Below are 20,268 nucleotides of genomic sequence, written 5' to 3' on the forward strand. Positions count from 1 at the left end.
AAAAACAGTCTTTGAAACTAATATTTCGATTTGAAAATATCAGTTTTTTTTGGGCCCTGGCTGTTATTATTAATTGAATTATTCTAAAATAAAAGTTGCAGTTTTTTTTAACAATTTAATATATTGCACGTTTATCATGCCATAAAAAAATAGTGCGTTACATGCCAAAAAAAATAATTGCGCATCTAGTGAGAATTTATTTTTATTTTTTAAATAAAAACAAGATTAGGAGTGCTGGCTCCTGAACCGGTGTAGAAACTCATGGCTCTGTGAAGAAGGTTTTACTGGTAGGTTCTTGCATTCTGTGGTGGAGCCTGGGAAGGACCATACGTATGTTGTTGTGATCCGCTAGGGCAATATCCAGAAGTTGATTCACTGCATCTCTGTGACTTGAAATCCACGGCTATAAGCGGATGCGGTATGGTTGTTTCGGGTCTTCCAAGAATCAAACAAGAATCATTAACTTCGATTTGGAATGTCTCGTTTCTTCATCTTCTCCTGCTTCATGCTCCAACCGATGTCGTAGATGGTAATTTGGGGTCTTTTTATCGTCCACCGCTCGGCAAGCCCACCATGAGAATTTGACAGGAACCGTACAATCTGAAAGCAGAGTGTGGAAAAATCTCGATTGGGCAGGGATTTTTGCGATCTGCAGTATAACTCTTATCGATCGATCGGATTGTTTTGAACATACGACTTCAATTTCACATTCCTAGCGCGTGATATGGGTTCCGGAGAAGGCAAGCCCCACTGGAGTGTCTATGATGGCGTGAAGATGATAATCGCGGCGACACCTGAGGCTCTGATGGCGGAGATCGATTCGGCTATTTCCAATCTTGAATATGCTCGTGCCACATCTCTTCTCGAATCTTCTTCTACCTTTACCCCGAACCAGAGGTCTGGTGGCACTGGTGCTTTTTTGATGGCTCAATATGATGCCCGTGAGGCAGACGAAGCTTACAAAGCAGGGTGCGCTGCGTTGGCTGCTGGCAAACTTGATGAGGCTCTTCATTATTTGAACACTTCTCTTTCGAAATGCCCACCTGATAAGACCTCGGCCATTGCCAAGCTACAGGCTTTGATTTCTCTTACATCTCAGCAACTTCAGTGATCTGCCAACTGAACCGTTGGAGTTTATGTTTCCAGAACGTAGTTGGGTTTTCCCTTCTCGAACTCTACCCTGTGGTCAGATGCATGCCTCCGATGAGATAGTCTGTTGGAATAAATAGCAGTTGCAAGATTCTTTAGAGCTCTTCATTTCCAGTGGAGGACATGACTTGTATACAGCTTGAAGGGATAGAGCACTCGAGTTCACTGTTGAAAGTTTTCAGATTTAGTCCGGATCCTCAGTTCAGCCGAGATTATGGTTTTAGAGTTTTAGGGTATTATTCTTATCCTCTCTTGCGGCTCTGGCAATTTTTCCATCACAAAACATAACAGAATTGCAGTTTCAAAGGAACTGAATTGGGGAAGCACGCCTATTTTTATGAACCTTGAGTAGGGGAATTAGATATACTGATAGATCATGACAAACAGAATTTACACCGTAACCATGGGATCTCGTTAGTTAAACTTTTATTATTTTGTGCGTGAATTTGTTTGTCATATGCAAACTGAGCAGGCAAATGGATTTTTCGAGTTTGCAACGAAATTATGCAAGCTCCTGTGCCGATATTGGATCAGTTGTCAATATCCTGTTATCGGCTTCTGCCCTTGGAAACGTGTTATTTGATCAGTTGAAAAGAAGTTATTACTGTTCGTTACTTCCTTATGATAATGAAATGATTGCGATATTAACCGCATCTTTAACCTGGTTTGTAAACTATTAAATTTGGATGTTGTTGGAACTTTCCTACTATTAAACTGAGGAGCTTCAAGGAGACGTGCAAGAATAGATTTTGGAACAGGCATTACACGTGGACCCTTCTGGGAAAGTTTTCGTCTTGTCTAGAGCCTGACATTTCGTTTGGGTAACTTGACATAATGCCCTGAAATCAAGCGAGTCCACATCTATAAGATGCGAAAAAAGATTTTGCCGACGCTGTTGTTTTTTAAACTAGTAACTTCAATCGGAGACACCCAATTTAAGCAAATCAATGAAAGGACAGTATCAGTTGGGTGGTGCGTCTTTTGAACCATGACTTCAGCTTAAAGTGTATCTCTGGATAAGCTCCACAATTTGCACACGGATACAAGCACCACCAAGGCAGTCAAATAAGCAATAAAATCCCAATTGAAATTTATTGCCATTAGTTGAAATGTCTAGGGCTCTAGGCCTTTTGACTTGTCTTTACCTTAAAGGACGGAAAGTGTTAGTGATATCACTGTATCAGTGCGCTGTGAGGCCGCTATCAAAAAAAGCAGGTCAATTAAAACATGAGCAGATGCGTGAATATACAGGCATCAATGGGTGCCGTATAAAATCATATTCTGACAAATTGATCAGCAAAACTGGAACCATGGGCGTGTTTTACCATGAAGATGCTCCAAACCATACCACTCCTAGGAGATACAAATGTCTTGCAGCAACCCTGAAGGAAGCATTCTCCCATTGCCGTACGTTCCGTGGACGGCTTTCAACTGCAAGCCTCGATGAAGAGTTCCCTAACAGTGATTTTGATGACGAACAGGAAGTACGCTTACGTTACTGATCAACTTTGATAAATTTTTCCTCCTTGACTTGAAAATTTCTTCCTGATGTGAATCCTGTGATCATACTTCTGTCTTCGTGCTTTTTCAGGTGGTTGTTTCAGCGGTTAAAAGCCGAGCAATGGAGAGACAGAAGCACAAACCAGGCGTCACGAGAGACGGCTTTTCCTGGGTTTACTCTCCTGAGACAAGAGAACTGTTTATCACTCAGATGGTGACGCCACATGAAAGGGAAGACGTCGATGATGATGAAAAAGAAGAGTTCTTGTCGGTCAAAAGTTGTTTCTCATGTCGCTCGAGTGTTGTGAGTGGTGGAGAACAGTTTTATTCCGTGAGGACAAACTTCTCGCCATGTTCAAGCTTCAACGATCTTGACTTCCCTGAGTATTGGAGGCGCTCCATTATTCTGGAACTCTGTCATTGCGAGGGATGGCCATTTGGCCTCTGCAGGAAAGCTGTGTTACTACCACCCCTGCCCAAGTCCCCTTCTGATTCATGGCTGTGGCGTAAAAAGCAGCAGAGTACGAAAGATGCCTAAGGTTATTTAGCTTTTGTTGAAGTTAACCACAGTTTATGCTTCATGTATATCCCTGTAAGAAATAAATTCCGATGTAACTCGTAACACGAGACGAGAGGAGAAGAAATGTATGCGTATGAGAGTCATTGCCGGAGGTAGAGGATGAACCACGGTGCAAAATGTAAAACGCAGTTTCAATATAAAAGAGAAGGAATGGAAATGCGAATTAAAATTATTTTTTGATTTTGTTGAACAAAATAATAAAAACACGTATAAATATATAATAAACCCAGAAGATGGCGTTTGCAATGCTTTAGCAGCCAGGAGCTGTGATGGGGGGTCGAGTTGATGGACCGGAAAACGAGTAGAGTCATGTTGCCAGAAAGAGCTCAGAACGGTGAAGATAAACAGAGAAGCTTTAGGCACATCGCATCTGGCAGACCGTGGAGAAAACTGGCTCGGAAAGACGGGAACGGACGCTAAAATTGGTTCACATTTACAAGGACGCCTACAAATATGCAGATTGGGTAGCATCTTGAAGTTGCAAAAGGGCGTGGATAAGCTTACATTGACTGCACCGCATTCAAACTTGAGACGTCTTCTACATATTGGAATTGCAGCGCAGGCATACGATAGAGAGTAATCAGGTAGGTTTCTGGTGTTTTCCCTTTCGGGAGCTTTAAGCCTCTATTGTCGCTTCGAAAAATAAGCGATACTTTTTTAGACCAATCTGTAAAACCCATAAGATTAAATTAACTTTGTACTGCCCTTCATTTACTTTATTTTATCATTTAGTAGCATATTCTATATCAAACGTTTTCTGTAGCGAGTTAACTACAGGCAAGAAGGCGCTGAGCTTCGCAAATTTGTACGAGTCGCCTATGACTCGCTAGGAAAAAGAAGGATGCATTATTAATTCCAACCAGCTATGTTTGCTCGGAGACTTGTTCCTTCTTATCCTACACAAATTCCATTAAGTTCACAATCAATTACGACTAATATTAAAATATCAATATTCTCGCACAATAAGCAACCCATCCCTTCCTCTGAATCGCCCACATTATATGAAGCAGAGAGCGATAATCAACTGAGTTTCCGCTGGCAAACATGGAAGTGCTCTCTGAATACACTGAGAACCAGACACGACATTAGAAACACTGAGATGACAGACCCTAAAACACAACTGTGTCAAGCATCATTCCCAAAGTCTGCACTATGTTTGAAGACATCAAATTGGAAACATGCTCTTCAAGATGTTTTTTTGCATCTTGCCTTCCCACGTTAGCAATTGCAAGCTTCTCTGGTGGCAACTCATCTTCCTCCTGCACGGCCTTGTTGTACTTGATGGCTAAATTCAGCATCTCCTGATATATATAAATAATACGCAATCAATTGTGGGCAACATTTATATCAATACCATGAATTACTTAAATGAGAGGCCACCCATTATACAAGAGTAGAATAATTGATCCCGCAGAGTGCTTTAGGCCTTTAACACTACTTCCACCATAATTAAAATACATTAGCTATTGGCCATCGCAAAATGAAATTTCACGAATGACCATTAGGGAACACCTCTACACACATTTGGCCAAATAAGGCGTGACCTCATCCCATATGGGTGAGAGGAACAAAGTGGGACAACAAGATTATTTCCCCCAAAAAAAAAAAAGGTACATCTATTTTCATTTCATGTTACAGAAAACTTGACTTACCTGAACAGTCTGTTCGTTGGTTTTGGAATGTGCATCGAAACGCCTCAGCGTCAAACCATCAGTCCATTTCTTCTTGTGAAGATTCAGTAGCATCTTCTCTTCAAGCTCATTCTTTCTGTAATTAATGGCTATGGAGTAATAGTGTCGGTTCAAACCATGGATAAGAGCCTAAAAAGAGGGCAAGAAAAAGATGTCAAAATCAGGGGGGGGGGGGGAGGGGAGAAATTGTGCAGAAGTTTCACTTCTGAAAGATATTTGCCGAACACTCACTTGAATAGATGGTTTATTCAGATGTCCTAGGTTAGATGTCGTCTGCCTTGGTTCCTGACCCAACATCATAGTTTGTGGATTAATCAGCCGAAATGCATCAATTACAACCTTGCCTTTAACACTCTGAATAGGATCCACCACCACGGCCACAGCACGTTGATTTAAAGCCTCAAAACTCTGTATTACGTAAAGTATAAAATCAATTTATGCATCAATACTCTGCACAGGATTTGACATCATTGTTCCCCTTTCTGGTTCAGGGTCCTAGCAATGTCACAAATGCATGACATAAAGAAGTACGGGGTAAAGACAAGATGTAACCTGTTGTGTATTAATGTCAACTCCAGAAAGCCAACAACCAAACCCAGGATGTGAATGATACCACCCCACAACCATCTCTGGCCTGAAAAACCAAGACCTTACATATCAAACCCATGTAATCAACAGTGCAAAATGATAGGCCACCAACTATGAAGTTCTATTCCCGAGAGCATAAGAGGGCTGTTCTAGAAAATGAGCAGTAGGGTGACCTAGCTGCTGGATAACATAAGTAGGCACTGGAATGAGTGAGTTAGAAGAAAAATGAATGGGTGGAACGCAAGAAAAGAGGAAGTGGAGACATGAGTATCAGGAACAGGCCCCATCTTGAGCAGCCGAGGAGGGGTTTCTTTTTTTCCTTCCTTTCTGAAGAATTTATTAGCAGTAACATTAGAGGTTAAGTCTGAGTTGCAGGCTTGCAGCTGTAGCGAGGCAAGGAGCAGGGGAGCATGTGTGATTGTAAACTCAATTGCTTCAAATGAGGACGTTTTTCTGATAATCATTTTGAATTAAAAGATTTTTTGGTCTTTTACCAAAAGTGATTATTTGAAGCACAATAGAAATTGCCGCAACTACATAAACAGCTTAACTTGTGTGATCCAACTCTTGGACAGAAACAAACCATACATGTACATTTTAAATTTCAGTAAAAGAAACAATTTTCAAAAATGCAATTTGATTCCACAACCTAAGAGGATCAAATCAACCACCCTCGTGGACTGTAAATAAAATACTAAGTAAACCTTACCATTCTCTGTTAAACATGATAAAAGGAACCCTATTCATCAACCAAATGACTAGGTTATCATTAAAAAAGCCCAAGAGTGTTTCTAAATAAAATACATAAAATTAAGGTGCTTGTATGCCTAAAAGTAGGGATTTTGAATCCTATAATCTAATCTAATTCTATACCGAAAATTGTTGACAGGGATAACGAGATTCTTGCCCAACAGAAAACAGAGATTGAAGAATTATAAGAAGTTACCAGAAATCTAAGCTACTCAACAAAAAACATTCAAGCGCAAGGAAATATCGTGTTAAAGGATTCAGAAAGAAACATTCATATTTCAGCAACGATAAGAAGCAAAAAGAAGGAAAACGAAAATACCTTCCAGTCTGTTTCAGCATATCAAGCATGTTAGTCTGAAAAACATGATCGACAGCTTCAACACTAACACCGGTACCACTTTGTGGCATCGCAAAGACATCTACAACGCGGACGGTATACTCATCCACAAACTCCCCCAGCATCAAACCCATAACTTCCATGGGAACACCGGCTCTTCCTATAAATCACATCAAGTTTATCAGACGAAAGGTAAACCGCAAGCACAACCAGTACTCTACGATACTTGCGACAAGGGTTTCAAATCCGTTATATGCGTATAGACAAGGGGAGGGGAAGTTTGAGAACCCTAATCACTCCTGGAATGTAAATTTAACCCGCTAAAAAATCAAAATTCCCCAAATTCATCTAAGTTAGGATACAGTCATGAGATTCAAGAGATGTAAAGGTATGCAAAGAAAACTAACCGTGTTTGAGCATTTTGAGAAGGGCCAGCGAAGAAATATAAACCTGCTCAGAGGAATCAAGTGTCGGCGAATCAGGGGGTGGGTGCCCCAGTGCGCCTCCTGCACCTGCAAACATCCTCTGTAGTCTCTCCATACCCGATACCTCTCACTTTCCCTTCAAATCTGGAAGATAGCTGCAGATTTCTTTTCAGGCAAGATTTCCTCGACGATACTCCAACTGCGCTCTGCTTTTGAACGAGCAGAGAATTTGGAAACGCGAGTTTTATATCTTTTTGGGCTTCTGTTGTAATTTGGGCCTGGCTTGTTTTTCTAGGTTTATAAATCCGGCCCATTACTATTCAAAGGGTACCGCCTAAATTAGATGGTCATAAGCTTGATGTACTCCTGCCAGATCATTCCATTTCTTCAATTCCGCAGATCGCCTTGTTTGTTTACCAGTTTCGTATTATAGTGAGTTTGGTCCCGCCTGCCCGCCATCCTCGCCTGCGAAGACAACTAATTTCTGAAAGAAAAATACCCAGAGACTGAGGAAGACCGAATTTTCTTCTCTTTCCTGTATTTCATGAGATTCTCTTTCTTGTCCTTTCATTTCTTCTTTGTGAACTCTTCCCTTGTTTTATAAGATTCTTTCGGACCATCTTTAGGCTTGCTTATCATCAAGAGCATTTTGCCAATCACCACGGAGAAATGACAATAATACTTGCTGAAACAAAACAATGTATCGATTCTGTTTGACTTCCAGAATCAATCGTCGCTTGCTTCATCCTCGCTGTATATCTTCATCGAGGAAACCGGTTAAACCGCCCGACAACGTAGAAAATGCTCAGATAGTCCCGCAACAAGTACCTCAACATCTTTCTAGCCCTTTCTCCTCTCTCCCTACCTCATCTTTCTCTCGCAGTTCTGTTATCGCTGCTTCTGCTACTGTCATTTCCGCTTTCCTGGCCTCCATCGCTTTCCTTTTATCGGATCACCACCGTCAAAGACAATCCGATGACGAAGCCCCTAATAACCTATATGCTACAGTTGAACAAGCGATAAGCAAGTCCCGCGACTCCTACCAGAAGGTTTTCCATCACCTCAAACAAACTGGTGTGGCCGCCTCGGTCCTGTGGCATTCACTGACGTCGGTTTTGTCTTCGGCCAACCATGAGGTTCGCTCCGGTTTCGAGATTCGTGTTGCGGCATTTCTTGCAGACATTGCCGCCGCAAATTCTGGCCGGAGGGCTGCTATCGTTGGGGCGGGGGGCGGTGCCGTGTTAGATTGGTTACTTGAATCGGTGGCTGTTGCCAAAGATGGGGGTGGCACTCAAGCGGAGTCAGCAAGAGCGCTTGCTTACTTGATTGCCGATCCTAACGTATCAGCTGGTGTGCTTGGGAGGCCTCATGCCATTCCAAATCTTCTTAGGTTTATTTTCTCTTGTCAGCCTCGGCGATCGAAGAAGGTATTTCTTTCTCGTTAGCTAACCCCTTTAAATTGTAATCCTCATGAAACAATGCTTCAACTCTTAGTTTCGGATTCGCATTGGCAAACTGAACTATCAATATAGTCGATGCCAAAGCGTGTCATTTGAGTTTATTGCGATGAGCATCATATTGGCTCTACATCCTGAAGTCTGGATCTACCATGACTATAGTGATTATTTATTGAACTATATAATTTATTTTCCTTCGATATTCTTTCGGTTCCTTATTCTATATCAAACATTCTAACTTCTCTTTCTCCCTCGCAAAAGCCTAGCATTAAAAACTGAATCTAGAAAATGCATATCAATCGATGGTGACACGGAATTGTTCAAACAAAATCTCCTCATTGAAGCCTAAATTTATCGTTTGCAAAGTCAGTAATTTCTATGTTGAATTTATTTATTGTGTGCGAATTCAGTAATTTTTATATTGAATTTATTGGTAATCACCTGACTTATCTGGTATTGAAGTATTACCTTTGCTGTTCCTGCATCTAAACATAAACATTAACAGGAATTAGCATTCTGAAGTCTAAACAGTCGTCCAATCTCAGAAAATAATGATCATGTGGTGGTGCAGTTTTATTATAGTTTTTGTTAGAAATAGTTTTAAATTTGTTATTCCCATGCCCCCAACTATTAGGTCTTTGTATATAAAATGTTTCTGGTATGTCATGCCAATGCTGTCGTTTTATGCATTTTAACATTGTTTTGTGTATTTTTATTTGGATATGTTAAATTTATTATATTAATGCCAAAGCCACTTGCGGCATTGTTGATAATTTCTATTCTAGTTTTAACATTAGCAACATCAATGAACTTTTTTCTGCTGCAGCATTCAAGACGAAGTTCATTTGATATTTCTGATTCTTTAAAAGGTAGGAGCATGCTTGTGGCTGCCATTATGGATATAGTCACTTCCAGTTGTGAAAATTCAGAAGAGGTTTCTTTTAAGCCACCGTTACCTGGAAATGCTGAATTGAAAGATATTGCAGCTGCCCTGCAAGTTATTGAGGAAGGTGGTTTGCATTTAGATGAACCACGTGAGAGTGGAGATGACGAAGATGGCGGGACAGGAAGTAAAGGGATTGGGATCAAGATACTTGATGGTACTGTGGGTTTAGGCCTTTCACGGATCAGCATGTTAATGAAATTGGATAATTCTGATTCTCCTCATGTAGCACCACTGATGCTTCATACTCCTAAAACCATCATGTCAGAAAATAAGCATGACAATTCATTAGCACAAGCAAGTACGGTTTCTGCTGTTGTTCCTGGTCTCTGGGATGATTTACTCTGTGAACATGTTGCTGTTCCTTTTGCTACATGGGCATTGGCAAATTGGGCATTGGCATCGGAGGTAAATAGATGTTCTATAAAAGAGCTGGATCAAGATGGAGACGCTATCATGTCTGCTTTGACAGCACCTGAGAGATCTGTGAAATGGCATGCGAGTTTGGTGGCACGGTTGTTATTAGAAGATCGCAATATCCTTTTGAATGATTCTGTTTCTGATTGGAGTTCCAGTCTTCTTTTAACTGTTTCTCAGGCATGTAAGCATGAAGATATTTCCCTGGCTAAGGTTGCCTTATCTGCCTTTGTGTTATCCGTTGAGAGAAGTTCCAGTTCGCAGAAGATAGTAATGGAGAAGGGCCTTAATTTGATGAGAGACATTTCCAAGCAGACCACAAAGCATAATCAGGTGCAAGAAGCAGTAGCAAAAGTATTAGAACTACTGTGCACCAAAGAGCTCCATTTATCTCTTGAAGAGAGTCAGAAGTGGTCAGGCATTCTTCTTTCCTGGGTTTTTGGAAAATTTTCTTCTGATGCTTTACGGTCTTCAGCCATAAAGATTCTTTCTCAGATATTTGAAGACCATGGACCAACAACATCTGCGGTTTCTCAAGGATGGTTAACCATGCTGCTAACTGAAGTCCTCAGTTCCATCAAGAACACAAATGATAAAGGAGCCAGTCAACCTAAAAATAATAAAGTAAAGGTATAGATCCGTTTTTGTTCTTCTTTCTTATATCTGATTAGCTTGGGTTTGATGTTATTTAATAGTGGTATGTGCATGTTTCTCTTCCTCTCTCTTTTTCCTGATAGGTTGAGGTTAAGATGACATTTCACATTATGTGTTGCTGCAACTTCATTCAAACGTTTAATGTAATTTTACCTATGATAATTGGCAGACTTCAATTAATAATTCAAACATTTCTTCCGCTGCACAAGTTGCAAATCAGTTAGCTAGTGCTGCTGTTTATCTAGCAGTTAAGCAAATGGGAACTGCTTTTGATTCTGAGGATTCTTTTCCACTGGCAGATTTTCTTTCTCTGGAACCTTTAGTGGGACCATTAAAAAATTTAAAGAAAGATAATCTACCTAAACTAGATGCTGCAGATTCTGCCTCTGCAACGCTGAAAGGAATAAAAGCTCTGACTGAAGTTTGTGCCGAAGATTCTCTATGTCAAGAAAAAATTGTTGATTTGGGGATTTTGTGTTTGCTGAGGCGCTTTTTGCTGAGTGATGATTATGAGAAATTGGCCGCTATTGAAGCATATGATGCATCTAGAGCCCATGAAGGGCGGGAACAGATTTCAAATGTTGATGCGGAGCCATCTGTATCGGATACAAATGAATCATCCCATGTCCGAGTTCCACCTACGGCCCATATCCGCAGGCATGCATGTAGATTGTTGAACATCCTTTCACTCCTTCACAAAGTCCAAAAGGACATCATAAAAGATGAAACTTGGTGTAAGTGGCTTGACGATTGTGCTAATGGGAGGATTTCAGGATGCAGTGATCTCAAAATCCGAAGTTATGCCAGGGCAACACTCCTAAATATATTTTGCAATGACCAGTTTCTTAATAAGAAGTCGGGAAGTGGAAGTCATTCTGACACTGGTGTACAAACCAACAAGAGATTATGTCCTCGTTATGATGACACGATATTCTTGATAAATCCTCATCTTCCCCACTGGAAATGTCCTAAGGAAACAGACCGAGAAAATGTAATATCAAAAGACATATCTGTGGCCACTGCTGATAATGACGATGGTACGAAACCCTTGAATGACACCAACGTCTCTGGTTTTGTTGATATATCCAAAAGTGACTCTGATGAAAAGATTCCTCCATTAGATGTAGTTTTTGTCCATGGCCTTCGTGGTGGGCCTTACAAGACTTGGCGCATCTCTGAAGACAAGCCCTCAAATAAGCCTAACTTGGTTGAGAAGATTGACCAGGAGACGGGAAAGCTTGGAACCTTCTGGCCTGGTGAATGGCTTTCCAATGATTTTCCTGATGCCCGCTTGTTTACCCTCAAATACAAGGTTTGTTGTTATAAGTTTCTAAAATGCTTGTCTCATCAATCTTGCATTTTTTCAGGGGAAAAAAAAAAATCTTGATAAGCCTAATAGCAAGTCAGCGTTCCTTTATAAGTGTAAAGATATGAAATATTATTGTAATTAGTATAGGATATCAGATATGATAGCATAGGATCATATTAGATATGATACGATATTATCTCCTAATAATGAGCCATTAATGCCTAGGCTCCTCCCTTGTGTATATATCTCCTCATTCTCAATGTGAATAATACAAGAAACATATTTCATATTATTTCCAAATCAATATGGTATCAGAGCAGTCCGTTTAGGAGTAATTTCCCTCTGTTTGAACGTTGCTGCGCCCTACACGTACTGTTCCTACCGTCCAGCTTTGTGCCCATCATTAGGGCTTCTGTATTTGGCCTCTGAACGGAGCACGCGCCGGCCAGGGAGGATCGCACGGCGCCGACCGGCCGATCCCTGAAGTTTCGCGGCCGTCCGAGCAGCGCGTGACCGTCACTCGCCGTCACCCGCGGCGGTACTGTTCACGCGCCGCCGCGTTTTTCGCCGTCCGAGCAGTTCGTCGACTTCGTCTTGCATTTTCCGGCGCATCCCTGGTACTTTTCAGGTCTGGATCTGTCCCCTGTGTGTTGATTCAGAGCTGTTTGGTTACTGTGCCTTGTGAACAGTAACGTTTTCAGACTGGTATTGCTGTTCCTGCCTTCTATAGATTGTAGGAGGTGTTGTTTGGTCCCTGGAGTGATCATTTGTGGCTACTTATTCTTTCCTGTCATTGCTAGACTTATTATCTCTTTTCTATTTATCTCTCATGGGTGATACTAAGTCTACAGTTACCTCTGAGGTGGTTCCCGTAGTCGTTAAGATTACTGAGCACAAATTAAACTGGACGAATTATCTAGATTGGAGTAAAACTATTCGTATCTACTTACGGAGCATTGAGAAGGAGAATCATTTAACTGAAGACCCTCCGACCACAGACACCCGTCAATCATGGTTAAGGGATGATGCTCGGCTCTTCTTACAGATTCGCAACTCCATTGACAGTGAGATTATTCCTTCTATTTCTCACTGTGAATTTGTTAAGGAACTGATGAATTATTTAGAATTTTTATACTCAGGCAAGGGTAATATTTCTCGTGTTTATGAGGTTTGCAAAGCGTTTTATCGCGCAGAGAAGCAGGATCGCCCTCTCAAGACCTACTTCATGGATTTTAAACGGATGTATGAAGAATTGAATGTTCTTATGCCTCTTAGTACTGATCTGAAGGTCCAACAGGCCCAACGAGAGAACATGGCTATTATGAGTTTTCTCACTGGTCTTCCGCCTGAATATGAAACTGTTCGCTCTCAAATTCTGTCTGGGTCTGAGATTCCTACCCTTCAGGAGGTGTTCTCTCGTCTGATGAGGACTGAGAATCTTTCATCACTGCCTACCACTGCTCCTGTTAGTGCACTAATCAGTCGAGGCCAAAATGATGGTCGTGGAACGACTAACCGTGGGAATTCAAGGCAAGGGGGAGCGACTCCAGAGTCGAGTGGAGTGATATGCTACTACTGCAAAGAACCGGGCCATACGAAGCGTACGTGTCGTAAGCTGCAAAATAAGCAGCAACGTAATAATTCTGCACATGTGGCAACGCTAGCCAAGGACACGGTCACGATTTCCGCTGATGAATATGCCCAATTAAAATCCTCCACATCATCCGTGAGTGCTCCTGCTGCTACAGGTAATCAGGCTACTGCTCTTGTCTCTTCTTCCTCCAAATGGATCATAGATTCTGGTGCTACTGACCACATGACAGGTAACCGCCATCTCTTTTCCACTTATAATTCTTACGCCAATCCTTCAACTATCACTATTGCTAATGGCTCCCATTCCCGAGTAGTTGGATCTGGCACTATTAAACCTACCCCTTCTATTCCCTTGTCATCTGTGCTAGATGTCCCTGACCTTGCATTTAACCTGCTTTCCCCTAGTAAACTTACTCGCCAATTAAACTGCTGGGTCTCACTCTTTCCTGATCATTGCTTGATACAGGATCTTTTGACGAAGAAGATTATTGGTAGGGGCTATGAATCTGGTGGACACTATTTCCTTGACGAGCAGGGTTCGCATGCAGTAGCCTGTACCGGTGGTGTCACTCCCTTTGAAGCACATTGCCGTTTGGGTCACTTGTCTTTGTCTTCTTTAAAAAGGATTTATCCTCATTTTCAATATTTGTCATCTTTAGATTGTGAGTCGTGTCAGTTTGCTAAACATCATCGTCTTCCTTTAGTCTCTCGAGTCAATAAACGGGTTTCATCCCCTTTTGAGTTAGTTCATTCTGATGTTTGGGGTCCATGTCCTACTGTGTCCACTGCTGGTTTCAAATACTTTGTTACGTTTGTTGATGATTATTCCCGTACAACTTGGTTATATTTAATGAAAAATCGTTCCGAATTATTTTCTCATTTTTGTGCCTTTTCTGCTGAGATTAAGAATCAATTTAATTCTTCCATTGGTACCTTACGAAGTGATAACGCCAAAGAATACTTCTCTGCTTCATTCCAGTCCTACATGCTTCAAAACGGCATCCTCCATCAATCCTCTTGTGTTGATACACCAGCTCAAAATGGTGTTGCCGAACGTAAAAATCGTCATCTCCTAGAGGTGGCACGAGCACTTTTGTTTCACATGAAGGTTCCGAAACCTTTCTGGGCTGATGCTGTCTCCACCGCTTGCTTCCTCATTAATCGCATGCCCTCTTCCATCCTTGATGGTGCCATTCCCTACACCACCCTTTTTTCCTTCCAAACCTTTGTTTCCCATTGATCCTAGGATTTTCGGGTGCGTTTGCTTTGTCCGAGATGTGCGACCCTCTGTCTCTAAATTAGATCCAAAGTCTCTTAAGTGTGTCTTCCTTGGTTACTCTCGGGTTCAAAAGGGCTACCGATGTTTCTCTCCTACTCTTAATCGTTATCTTGTTTCTGCAGATGTCACCTTTCAAGAATCCGTTCCCTATTTTTCTCCTTCCACTTCTCCTGTACCTCCTCCCTCTGCGGAAGAGGATGATCTTCTAGTATACCCTGTTGTCCCACTGTCAACTCCACCACCTCCGGTTCTGGCTCCTGCTCAGCCTCCTGCACGACCACCCGTGTCTCATGTTTACACAAGACGTTCAAAGGAAACCCTTGTTACTGCACCAGGTTCTGCCCCTCCACTATCTGCTTCGTCATCAGATCCTGAGTTGAGTATCTTGCATCCTGAGCCGACACCTATCTCCCACTCCGAGACACCTCCGGTTCCTGAACCAGACCCTTCCCTTGACTTGCCCATTGCTCTTCGCAAAGGTACACGTACTTGCACCCATCCTATTTCTTCATTTGTTTCATATAACCACCTCTCCCCTATTTCTCGTGCCTTTGTCTCTTCCTTAGATTCTGTCTCCGTGCCTAAGACCCTTCATGAAGCTTTGGCCCACCCGGGTTGGCGTGCAGCTATGGAGGAGGAGATGGCGGCCCTTGACCAGGCTGGCACTTGGACTTTAGTTGACTTACCAGCAGGGAAGAAGGCTATTGGGTGTAAATGGGTCTCAACCCCTAAAACCCGTGCTGATGGTTCTCTTGATCGCCTTAAAGCACGCTTGGTTGCTAAAGGCTACGCTCAAACCTATGGTATAGATTATTCTGAGACTTTCTCCCCTGTCGCAAAACTTTCCTCTGTTCGTCTCTTTATTTCTCTGGCAGCAACTTATGGCTGGGATCTCCATCAGTTGGATATCAAAAATGCCTTCTTGCATGGTGATCTTCTTGAGGAAGTTTACATGGAGCAACCGCCAGGCTTTGTTGCTCAGGGGGAGCGTGGGAAAGTATGTCATCTCAAGAGATCCTTATATGGCCTGAAACAGAGTCCCCGGGCATGGTTCGACAGGTTTAGTACTGTTGTGCAGAAGTTTGGCATGTGTCAAAGCAAGTGTGATCACTCTGTGTTCTATCAGAGAACAGACATCGGCATGATTCTATTAGTTGTGTATGTGGATGATATTGTGATTACAGGGAGTAATTCCTCAGGGATCTCATCACTCAAATCCTTTCTTAACTCTCACTTTCAAACAAAAGATCTGGGTCCATTGAAGTACTTCCTCGGAATTGAGGTCTTGAGGAGTAAGAAAGGCATACTATTGACACAGAGGAAGTATGTCCTCGATCTGTTAAAGGAAACAGGGAAGCTGGGGGCTGCACCAAACAGTTTTCCTATGGTTTATAATCCATTGCTTGATGCTGATGGGAGCATACCAGTTGAGAATCCCATTGATGCTGCTAAGAGCAAACCGTTTGAGAATCCGGAAAGGTATCGCAGATTGATTGGAAAATTGAATTATCTGACTGTGACCCGTCCTGATATTACCTATCCAGTCAGTGTACTTAGCCAGTTTATGGTCTCACCTACTATCAGACAATGGGAAGCCTTAGAACATGTACTTCATTACTTGAAAGGTTCCCCAGGTCGCGGGATATTATACAGAAATCATGGTCACACAGATGTTGAGTGCTTTTGTGATGCTGATCATGGTGGTTCAAAAGCCACTAGAAGATCCACTACAGGATATTGCGTCTTTGTAGGAGGAAACTTGGTATCCTGGAGGAGCAAGAAGCAAAATGTGGTGTCACGGTCAAGTGCAGAGGCAGAATATAGAGCTATGGCACAATCTGTGTGTGAGATAGTCTGGATATATCAATTATTGAAGGAGGTTGGTCTTAAAACCTCATTACCAGCAAAACTATGGTGTGACAATAAAGCAGCTTTACACATAGCATCTAATTCGGTGTTCCATGAACGCACAAAACACATCGAGATTGACTGTCATTTTGTTCGGGATAAGCTCAAGGAAAACTTCATTTCAACAGGACATGTGAAATCCAGTGATCAGCTGGGTGACCTCCTTACTAAAGCTTTAAATGGGGTTCGGGTTAACTATCTTTGTAACAAGTTGGGCATGATTGACATTTATGCTCCAACTTGAGGGGGAGTGTAAAGATATGAAATATTATTGTAATTAGTATAGGATATCAGATATGATAGCATAGGATCAGATTAGATATGATACGATATTATCTCCTAATAATGAGCCATTAATGCCTAGGCTCCTCCCTTGTGTATATATCTCCTCATTCTCAATGTGAATAATACAAGAAACATATTTCATATTATTTCCAAATCAATAATAAGTATCTAACTGTTTAATTAATATTTTATGGCTTTATGTAGACTAATCTCACACAGTGGTCTGGAGCTAGCCTGCCTCTTCAGGTTAGAACTCTTCCCCATGTGTGCATGTTTTGTTTTATATTAATAGATTAAGCCATTAAGGAAAGAAGCATATTATGCTGTGCTGCACCACTAAAGCAGCATGTTTTGAGGCTTGACTGGGGGCTGCAGAAAAAATTCATTTCTAATGCCATTGCAATTTGGGATTTGCATTATCTTACACCAATTTGCAATTGCTGCAATAGTTCCCTTTTCAGGAGACTGAAGTCCTACTGCTTTTTTAAGGATTTCAGAATCCAGATTATAAAAGTTGGACATATTTTGTGTATGGCAATTTATAAAATTTTTAAATGCACAATAATTTCAGGATGTTCATATTTCATTAGTAAAAATTCTTGGAAAACCTGATCCACGGTTCTTTGAGAGCTATCTGCCACCAATTTAGCATCCCTGGGTCTTGGTGATTGAACCTTAGCTTCTATGGAAGCTCAAAGCCATGGCAAATACTTTACTTATGATTAAAGTGTGATCTTCAGTGTTTGGTCATTACTCTAGCAATCTGGTTACTTAATGATCCTTAGGGATCAAGTGTATGGTTTTGTTTTCATACTGTAATCTGACTTTAGTAAGTTTGAACTTTGAACCTGATTGGTGGGGTTACAAGTTCTGAACTAGTTTTCATCTCCTTCCTTCTGTTCCTTCATTTTCAGTTTGCCAGTTTCTGGATTTCAGTCTGCAAATGAGGGGCAAATAACAGTGACCAATTCCCCATCCCCATCCCCTCTATCCGTGCTGCATAGTTATGGTTGTCTGGCTTTTTCTACTTCTCTTATATCAGCTGTGTTCACATCTTTGTTGTTTCTTTGCTCTCAATTTACATTTTGGTTTGATGACTTCTGCAAATTTTCAGGAAGTTAGTTCCGTGTTATTGGAGAAGCTTGTTGCTGCAGGGATTGGAAATCGACCTGTTATTTTTGTGACTCACAGGTTAGTATCGTTACATGGGAGATACATCATGTGCACCCATTCCTTGCTAGCTTTCTGTATACTTATTGTTGTGATTTTTTGGATGTATCTTTTGACTGCTAAAGTCATTCGTGCTTAACAGGATAACTTATTGACTGTCAAGCGATCTTTCTCTTTACTCATGATGATCAAGTAGAACTCTAAATCAATCATGATGATAAAGTAGAACCGTAAAAGATAGTGCATGGAGAGTATTATCAATCTTCTTTCTTGGCTTTGATTTCTTATTTTGGCTTCTTTTTTTTGGGTGGGAGGGGAATACTGACTTATGGACCAGCACAATAAGATTAGTTGAGGATAGGAGCCAAAGTGAAATATTTTTATTTGAAGGAAGCAAAGTAATTTTCACAAATCTTTTTTGAGGCTGTTAAGTAAAGATAAAATGCATGCAACATTGGAGAGAAAATGACAAGGACTGAATCAAGTCAATCAACTAATTACTTTGTAGACGCGGAGTTGAAATTGTTGTAGTTGTCTACAATACGTCAGTAGAGGGGGGGAAAAGGAAGTTAAAATAACTTTTACAAACTGCTGTTAGAATTTGAACTTATTGATAGAACGTTCAATTGTCATGGTTTCAAGAATTGAAGAAAAAAATTATGAAATTGAACTTATTGTATTCATTATATGTTATAATTTTTGTCTTTTTCTCTTTTTAAAATATGGTCACCTCATTATGGTTCATTGCTTTATCTATTACTTAGTGTAATACTCTATTTTATATTAATAAGAATTAATAAGAAAATACTTATATATACTCTGGTCTTAAATATAAGATCTATTTAACTAATTTGATTAGATTAAGGAAGTTAGGTAAGTTAGTTAATTATAAAAAAATATCACATGTTTTTCCTAAAATACCATAATATCTTTCTTAATATCCTCCCTCTCTCACTTACTTGATTATAGTTAAGAGAGTATCTGTAGGGGTAATTTAGGAAAAATTAATAAATATGAAAAATAGGTCTTTTATTTAGGACCAAAGTTAACTTAACAATTAGGTCATATATTAAGGACCGGAGGAGTATTATTTTTTTTTTTTTTCAGATTATGAATATTGAAATCTCATGGGATGCACGGTTCAATGTAACGTTTTCACCTATTTATTAATCTATGTATTTTTCCATGGGCTTTTATTTATTTATTTACTTTTTATTGGGGTAGCGTTCTGCTAAGTATTATTTGGATTGTAAAACTTTTGGCCTTTTTATGACTCACCATTTGCTTGAAGTCCTTTTATTCAATGAACCAACTACTTTAAGATTTTTGTTCGAAATGCATTTGCTGAAGGTTTTTAAATCCTAATGTTGAATCAAGGAGCATTCCAATTCCATGTACTTTGTCTGTACGCTTCATGATTTAATATATGCAATTTTGTGTTGTTTGCAGTATGGGGGGCCTGGTTGTGAAGCAAATTCTGTATAAGGCAAAGGAGGAAAATTTTGATCACCTTGTGAATAATACCATTGGAATTGTAAGTCCTGTCTTCTCCATTGCATGTATGATTTCTGCCTGTGTCTAAATAACTTGTTTTAGCAAGTCCTGTCTTCTCCATTGCATGTATGATTTCTGCCTGTGTTTAAATAACTTGTTTTAAAATCTTCTTGCAATTTCTTTATTCTTGACGTTTTAATTTGGGTTTTAGGTGTTCTATAGCTGCCCACATTTTGGTAGCAAACTTGCAGATGTACCTTGGCGAATGGGGATTGTGCTTCGTCCTGCCCCATCGGTTAGTATGAAGTCACCAGCACATATTTAACCGAAGATGCTGATTTTAAAGTTGATTTCTCATTCTGATAATTGCTGGGTTTAAAAGATTTTTTTTTTCAGCATTTAATTCTTAATGTTTCATAGGTAGGAGAGCTAAGACGTGGGTCTTCAAGATTAATAGAGTTCAATGATTATATTCGTCACCTTCATAAGAAAGGAAAGCTTGATGTGCTCAGCTTTTGTGAGGTAGTCAATGATTTAGTTATTCCCCCCCCCCTCTATTTAGTTACTCTGCTGGGGTCTATTCTTGAATATGACTAGCTAATGATTGTTTTACAGACAAAGTAACTCCTATAGTCGAAGTTTATGGTGGATGGGCCTTTCGAGTGGAAATGTCCCTATTGAATCAGCATATCCTGGATTTGGTGAACTGGTGGTGAGTATATCGTGAAATCATAACTCA

At 40.6% G+C, this 20,268-nt stretch overlaps 3 protein-coding genes across 4 annotated transcripts; 2 read left to right on the plus strand and 1 right to left on the minus strand.

Moving 5' to 3' along the window:
* Nucleotides 1–719: 719 nt before the first annotated feature.
* On the plus strand, nt 720–3,401 carry LOC114758086 (uncharacterized). 2 transcript variants are annotated; one of them, XM_028947106.1, is made up of 3 exons: nt 720–1,382; nt 2,455–2,633; nt 2,741–3,401. In XM_028947106.1, the coding sequence occupies exons 2-3, from the start codon at nt 2,460–2,462 to the stop codon at nt 3,185–3,187; spliced, it is 621 nt and encodes a 206-aa protein (XP_028802939.1). In that variant the 5' UTR covers nt 720–1,382; nt 2,455–2,459; the 3' UTR covers nt 3,188–3,401. The 2 variants fall into 2 exon arrangements, with proteins under 2 accessions (XP_028802939.1, XP_028802938.1); XM_028947105.1 differs by lacking the exon at nt 720–1,382 and having other exon boundaries at nt 1,945–2,633.
* A 630-nt stretch (nt 3,402–4,031) lies between these two features.
* On the minus strand, nt 4,032–7,223 carry LOC114758085 (26S proteasome non-ATPase regulatory subunit 14 homolog). The gene is made up of 6 exons (XM_028947104.1): nt 7,003–7,223; nt 6,578–6,755; nt 5,473–5,554; nt 5,152–5,328; nt 4,882–5,049; nt 4,032–4,530 (listed from the first exon to the last, which is right to left on the minus strand). Exons 1-6 carry the CDS (start codon nt 7,133–7,135, stop codon nt 4,339–4,341), a joined length of 930 nt encoding a protein of 309 aa, XP_028802937.1. The 5' UTR covers nt 7,136–7,223; the 3' UTR covers nt 4,032–4,338.
* A 205-nt stretch (nt 7,224–7,428) lies between these two features.
* Nucleotides 7,429–20,066, plus strand: LOC114758094 (uncharacterized; the record flags this gene model as incomplete). The annotated part of the gene is made up of 8 exons (XM_028947113.1): nt 7,429–8,447; nt 9,304–10,467; nt 10,661–11,803; nt 17,070–17,111; nt 17,980–18,056; nt 19,485–19,569; nt 19,741–19,824; nt 19,950–20,066. Coding segments are annotated over exons 1-8 (3,441 nt in total), but the record flags the coding sequence as incomplete, so codon positions are not given.
* Nucleotides 20,067–20,268: the final 202 nt, after the last annotated feature.

The sequence above is a fragment of the Neltuma alba genome, unplaced genomic scaffold (genome assembly GCF_004799145.2).
Source record: "Neltuma alba isolate B1F8T4 unplaced genomic scaffold, ASM479914v2 tig00010669_pilon, whole genome shotgun sequence".
NCBI lineage: Eukaryota > Viridiplantae > Streptophyta > Magnoliopsida > Fabales > Fabaceae > Neltuma > Neltuma alba.

Coding starts and splice junctions, on each gene's coding strand:
- LOC114758086 (XM_028947105.1), top strand. CDS start 2,259: ATGTCTAGGGCTCTAGGCCTTTTGACTTGTCTTTACCTTAAAGGACGG. Junction 2,634..2,740: donor ATTTTGATGACGAACAGGAA/GTACGCTTACGT, acceptor GTGCTTTTTCAG/GTGGTTGTTTCAGCGGTTAA.
- LOC114758085 (XM_028947104.1), bottom strand. CDS start 7,135: ATGGAGAGACTACAGAGGATGTTTGCAGGTGCAGGAGGCGCACTGGGG. Junction 5,050..5,151: donor TGAATAAACCATCTATTCAA/GTGAGTGTTCGG, acceptor CCCTCTTTTTAG/GCTCTTATCCATGGTTTGAA. Junction 4,531..4,881: donor CCAACGAACAGACTGTTCAG/GTAAGTCAAGTT, acceptor TATATATATCAG/GAGATGCTGAATTTAGCCAT.